General features: G+C 38.3%; 1 protein-coding gene across 1 annotated transcript; it reads left to right on the forward strand.

Moving 5' to 3' along the window:
- LOC133528498 (arylphorin subunit alpha-like) lies at positions 1–7,085 on the forward strand. The gene is made up of 5 exons (XM_061865886.1): positions 1–154; positions 4,118–4,251; positions 4,699–5,526; positions 5,649–5,812; positions 6,090–7,085. The coding sequence occupies exons 1-5, from the start codon at positions 58–60 to the stop codon at positions 6,982–6,984; spliced, it is 2,118 nt and encodes a 705-aa protein (XP_061721870.1). The 5' UTR covers positions 1–57; the 3' UTR covers positions 6,985–7,085.

Raw genomic sequence — 7,085 nt, forward strand, 5'->3', positions numbered from 1 at the left:
GGGTATATACGGCCATACCTGGTGTTAGTTCGGTACAGTTGAGGTCTGGCTGGCAAGATGAAGACTGTCCTGATCCTAGCTGGTCTTGTGGCCCTGGCTGTGGCCGGTTCTAGTCCGTCACCACCGCACAAATATGAAGTGAAGCTGAAATCTGGTAAGAGATTTTATTATTAATTTTCTTTTAATATTATTATTAGCGGTTTAGTTTGCCCATTGATATAAGACGTGCAATCTCTGTCCACATATATTTTGTTTACGCTACCTGTAGGGCTAAGATGGTCGGCTCTTTATCATTTGTCACCATGCTTGTCGCGTTCTAACAAGTATGTGAGCGCGAAAGTGGTAGCCATAGTGACAACTGACAAAAATGGAACCATTCTGCCACTGCTGCGTGACAGGCATGGTGGCAAATGATAAAGAGCCGACCATCTTAGCCCTACGTCGTTATTTTTCTCTCGTTTGAATTCTCATTGTCTATATCGTGTAGGTTTATGTAATGTATTATTGTTGCTTATACTATATATATAATGAATGTATGTGTATATTTTATATAGTTTATTTCTCATTGTTTGTAGTTTCTACTTACTTAATTTATAAACTAAACACTTTTGTGGGTCTGTACTTCCCAATTATTTCTTGCCACTGAATCGCTATCTGAAGGTCGTCTGCAAGAGATCGCTTTTGAGCGTAAGTCTGTCTGTTGTTAGCTACTCACTCATCTCCTGTCTTTGTTTGTAATAATATGGACGGATTGTATCTGATACGGACTTACTCGTAAAAAAAATATTAATTTAAAACAAAATCAAAAATGTTATTTTATGCCATGCTTAAAATTAATACGGACCTGGGGACCGATTTTTGAATTTCGAGCGCTCGATTTCGTCACTCGAAAATCTGTGGAAAACGGCGAATTGATATTTTTGAAATACGAGCAATACAGATTAGGAATCTATTGGTACATATTTACTACTCGTTTGTTTTCAATTTTATTAGTAGAATTTAAGTGTCTAGTAGTTAAGATATATTGATTTACTTATTGCCATACGAAATCGAGCGCTTGAAATTCAAAAATCGGCCCCTTAGCTTGCTGTGCTATAATTTCACAGGAGCTTTTTTTTACTAACATTGAGATGTCTAGTGCCATCTATTATGTATTTTTTTGTGAAAATAAATTGCAGCCTTGCTAATAACAATTATGTTCTCCTGAAAATGTTTTTTTTTTTTCAACCGTTCAGTATTACAAGTATTATACTAAAGTGCATTAATTTGCGTGATTATACCTTGTACTCGTAAAATGTACAGTTCTGGTAAACTTTCGTATTATTTAGATCTAACAAATTTTAACACAATACTGACCACCAAAAATATAATGGTACCCTAATTTTAAAAAAAATTACAAAAAAATATATCAAATACCAAAAAAAAGTAAGGCTTAAAAGTAAAACTTAAGTTAGTCTTAAGTATTTTTTTTGTATTGACTTAAATAATCTAAAAGAAAAAAATACACAAGTACTAGCTGTTTTAATCACGACTGCACTTCAAATGGTATGTATACTCGTACATACACCAAATATAATGAATGATCACCAAATCTTGAAGAGCAAATTAATGCGATATTTTCACCTAAATTAACCATTATAATTACCAAAACATGTATACATATTACAAAATAAAGTAAAATAATTCTCGCAGAACCGAACTGCTATCAGAAAAGTGGGTTAGATTATGTTAGAACTGCAACTCTTACAGAAAATAAATGCTAATGAAATCTCCTCACAAAACCGAACTGCTATCAGAAAAGTGGCTTATATTATGTTAGAACTGCAACTCTTACAGAAAATAAATGCTACTAGGAAACCTCCTCACAAAACCGAACTGCTATCAGAAAAGTAGTTTAGGGTAGGTTAGAACTGCGACCCTTATAGAAAATAAATGCTACTAGAAAAAATGGTAAGGTTAGGTTCAAACTGTGACCCTTACCAAAACGAAATGCTACTAGAAAAGTGGGTTAGGTTAGGTTAGAACTGCAAACCCTAACAGGAACAAAGTATTACTAGAAAAAGGTAACAGAGTGGATTTGTTAATTTAATAGGATAACGAGATGTTAAATGTTTTTATGATATTTTAAATAAAAAAGTGGTTAAAATTTTGGTGGTTATTGACTAGTTTTGGGTCGAGAGTGATTAGTTTGGAGTTAATATTTTATTTATTTATTACATACTCACAACCATTGTTACAGGTGATATTAAATAATATAATATGAAATACGACATAATATAATATGACGTCCGACTTTCAATCCGGAGGTCGCGGGTTCAAACCCAGGCTCGTACCAATGAGTTTTTCGGAACTTATGTACGAAATATCATTTGATATTTACCACTAGCTTTTCGATGAAGGAAAACATCGTGAGGAAACCTGCATTCAAAGGTGTATGTGAAGTCCCCAATTCGCATTGGGCTAGCGTGGGGACTATAGCCCAAGCCCTCTCGCACATGAGAGGAGGCCTGTGCCCAGCAGTGGGACGTATATAGGCTGAATTATTATTATTATTAATATGAAATAAATCGTTTATATTTTAAATAAACAGAATTACTTGGTCATCGTATGAAAACACAATTTATCACACGAGTAAAACATGTTATATTAAACAAGATTGTTTAGTGCAATTGCCAAGTCAATCTATTTATTTAAAACATGAAAGATTTTTAATATTGATGTGGTCACTATAAGATGTTGTTAGGTTAGCTAATTACGTAATAACTTAAGGGTGCCTTTCGACCAGAGATGTGCTATGCTGCGCAATGCTATGTTTTCATACATTTGAAACGCAGCTCCAGCTGCAGCTACGTTTCAAATGTATGAAAACATAGAATAGCAAGCATAGCACATCTCTGATCGAAAGGCACCCTAAGACAGAAGGTCCCTTAACTACGGACTGAACCTGAATAAATTAACCGATTTGGTATTACATGGATCTCACAACTTTTTACGGTAGAAGATCTGAGTTGCGTGACTTGTTTTTTTTTACATGTTTTTGATGGCATTTGCTTTAATGGGATAGCAAGATGTAAAATTTTCGGTTACAATTTTAAATTAACTTGGGGTTTAAATTTTGGTGATCATTTACTATTTTTGGGTTAACAATAGTATTAGTTTCATATCATTCGGTTTAATAGGATAACAAGATGTTAAAACATTGGTTATCATTTGACATTTCACATTAAAATGGAGTTTTAAGTTTTGTGATCATTTACTGTTTTTGAGTTAATAATGATTGGTTGGTGTCAATTGTTTTAAGAGTATAGCAAAATGGTATAAAATGGTAATCCTTCCTTCTTCCTCGCGTTGTCCCGGCATTTGCCACGGCTCATGGGAGCCTGGGGTTCGCTTGACAACTAATCCCAAGATTTGGAGTAAGCACTAGTTTTTGCGAAAGCGACTGCCATCTGACCTTCCAACCCAGAGGGTAAACTAGGTCTTATAGGGATTAGTCCGGTTTCCTCACGATGTTTTCCTTCACCGAAAAGCGACTGGTAAATATCAAATGATATTTCGTACATAAGTTCCGAAAAACTCATTGGTACGAGCCGGGGTTTGAACCCGCGACCTCCGGATTGCAAGTCGCACGTTCTTACCGCTAGGCCACCAGCGCTTTTTACATCATAATCATTAATCATTTCACATTAAAATTAAGTTTTAATTTTGCTAATAATTTACTATTTTTGGTGGTAAAAATGTTTACTTTTATGTTATATTTTACTAAGTCTGGTGATCAGTTAAATACCAACCATATTGTTTTTCTTATAACAATCGGACAAAGTTAATAATATTTGAATAACGTCGCGTCATTAGACTATGTAAGTATTTAGATCTACTTTTACTACAGCAATTAAAATATTCGGTACTTTTTCGGTACTCGTACTGTTGTGTTCCTCTATGTGGTGAGGTGAGAGCTCAACGAGGTTGCGGAGTTTTAGGGTCGGCAACGCGCATGTAATTCCTCTGGAGTTGCAGCCGTACGTAGGCTACGGAGACTGCTTACCATCAGGCGGGCCGCATGTTTGTTTGCCACCGACGTAGTATTAAAAAATCTTATATACTTTTTTTATTACAGTTGACGCTCAATTCATTGAGCGCCAAAATAAACTCCTCTACCTTCTGGAGAGCATAGAACAGTACAGAAAGGACGCTGACTGGTTCAAGCTTGGTTACGAATACGATGTCGAGGCTAACATTGATAACTACACCGTAAGTTAAACAGTTCCTCCCAAAAGTATCATTTTTGGCACGATTTCTTGCATCATTTAAGATACACAGTTTGAATTTACATTTCCTTTTATTAACTTATCTTGCTCATGTCAAAAAATAATGACTGTATTTAAAGATCAAAGACCAAAGAAAAAAGACCATGCACTGAATGATCCACTGTAATAAATCTTTTGTGGAGATGTTTCATTGGCCATTTTATTACAGGGTAATCAATCTATCAAACTTTTCTTTATGTTGTTGTATCCTCGTAAAAATTATAAGCTCACTAAATTTTATCTTGATCCGCAATTTTAAGCTTAACTTATATAAATTAAATTAAATAATTATACATCGGTGAGGTGCTCAAGCTGAGTCTAAAGGCGCTTTGATTTAAATTGTGAACTAAACCGTATACATTTTTTAATGCACCAATCTTTACCATTTCAGAACAAGAAGGCCGTTGAGGAATTCTTGCTGTACTACAAAAGCGGTTTCATGCCCAAGTACAAGACTTTCTCCGTCTTCTACGACGAAATGAGGGAGGAGGCCATCACTCTATTCAAGCTCTTCTTCTACGCCAAGGATTTCGAGACCTTCTACAAGACCGCCGCCTTCGCCCGCGTCCACTTGAACGATGGACAGTTCCTCTACGCCTACTACATCGCTATTTACCAACGCCCCGACACCAGGTACTTCGTGCTCCCTGCTCCGTACGAGATGTTCCCTCAGTACTTCGTCAACACCAAGACTTTCTTGAAGGCTTACCGTGCCAAGATGCAGAACGGCGACTTCGACCCCGCCTATGCTGCCACTCACGGCATCTACCACGAGAACGGCAAATACGTCTTCTACTCCAACTACACCAGCCCCTGGTTGACCGGCAGCGCTGAGGACAAGCTTTCCTACTTCACTGAGGATATTGGCATGAACTCCTACTACTACTACTTCCAGACTCTCTACCCCTTCTGGTGGGACAAGATCAGCTTCCCTCACTTTGAAGAAATTCGTGGAGACATCTTCTATTTTACCTATCAACAGCTGATTGCTCAGTATTACCTGAACCGTCTCAGCAGCGGACTTGGAGAGATCCCTGAATTTTCGTGGTACAAGCCCATTGAGACCGGTTACTATTGCCAGCTGTCCTCTTACTATCCCTTCTTCTCGAGAAACGAATACTACCACATCAACAAGGTTGACAATGAACAGTACATCAACTACCTTACCACCTACGAGCAGAGTTTCTTGTACTACTTGGAGCAAGGCCACTTCAAGGCTGTAAGTTTAATTCCTAATTTGCTTTATAGCCTATCTTAATTCTTATTACATCATTTTTAACTACTTAAGAGTGTATCTATGAGCCCTATTACTATTTACTAAAAACAATAATTATTTTACAGTACAACCAAGAGATTGACCTGCGCAACTCCAAGGCCATCGACTTCGTCGCCAAATACTGGTTCACCACCGTCGATCTGTATGAGAAACTGCCTAAGAACTACGAACGTTTCTACGAGATTATCGGTCTTCACCTCCTCTCCGGCACTCCTGAGCCCAGTGACAGGTAATTTATCAAAACATAGACATTATAAATCATCACCATTTGTAGGATATCAGCAAGAGAACGCAATATCATGGCAATTTTTTCTTGTTAAGTAGTCTGCGGTTACAATTCATAATTGTAGTCTATTCAGCCACCAAAAACGACATCTCCCTGAAATTACACCTTAAATCGCCGTCAAAGACACAACATGAATCAAGTGCTGAAATGTTAAAATGTATGTATGCAAACACAACTGAAGGGTACCTACAAGTTTATTAATGATTGATTGTCTTTCCAGATACACCATCTTCCCCAGCGCTCTGGAGCTATACCAGACCTCTCTGCGTGACCCCGTTTTCTACCAGTTCTACGCTCGCATCCTGAACTATTTCATCCAATGGAAAGAATACCTGGAACCCTACAGCTACAGCCAGCTCCACTTCGAGGGAGTTAAGATCAATGACGTCAAGACCGACCAACTGGTCACCTTCTTTGAGCCCTACGACTTCGACATCACCAATGATGTCTTCCACCGCGTTGAGGAGTTCAGAGGTAACAAACCTACCCTATACACCGTCCGTCAGCCCCGTCTTAATCACAAGCCTTTCACCGTCACCGTCGATGTCAAGTCTGACGTCGCCACCGACGCCGTGTTCAAGTTCTTCCTGGGTCCCAAATACGACAGCAATGGCTATCCTCTTGGCATTGAAGATAACTGGATGAACTTCGTTGAGCTTGACTGGTTCGTGCACAAGCTGACCGTAGGACAGAATAAGATTGAGCGCCACTCCACCGACTTCACCCTGTTCAAGGAGGACTCCGTGTCTGTAATGAATCTCTTGAATTACTTCAAACAAGGAAAGGTTCCTGTTGATATGTCTGAGAGGTTCTTCTACAAGCCCCAGAGAATGATGCTGCCTAGGGGTACCAAGGGTGGCTTCCCCTTCCAACTGTACGTTGTCGTTTACCCCCACACTCCTCTGCCTAAGGAGATGGAAGAGTACAAGACTTACTTCCCCGACATGAAGCCCATATCATATCCCTTCGACCGCCCCGTGTACGAGACTTACTTCAGGCAGCCCAACATCTACTACGAGGATGTGTTCATCTACCACGAGGGAGAAGAGTACGCCAACTTCTACAACGTTAGGGAGTACTATCCTAACTATCAGAACCAAGTGCAAAAGCATTGAGAGAGATAAACCGCCTAAGTTGTACTAGTTATAATGCTATTAAACTGTATAAATTATCTAATAATAAATACTATATAAAAATATTTTTACTACCTACCTGA

This window comes from Cydia pomonella, chromosome 19, assembly GCF_033807575.1.
Source record: "Cydia pomonella isolate Wapato2018A chromosome 19, ilCydPomo1, whole genome shotgun sequence".
NCBI lineage: Eukaryota > Metazoa > Arthropoda > Insecta > Lepidoptera > Tortricidae > Cydia > Cydia pomonella.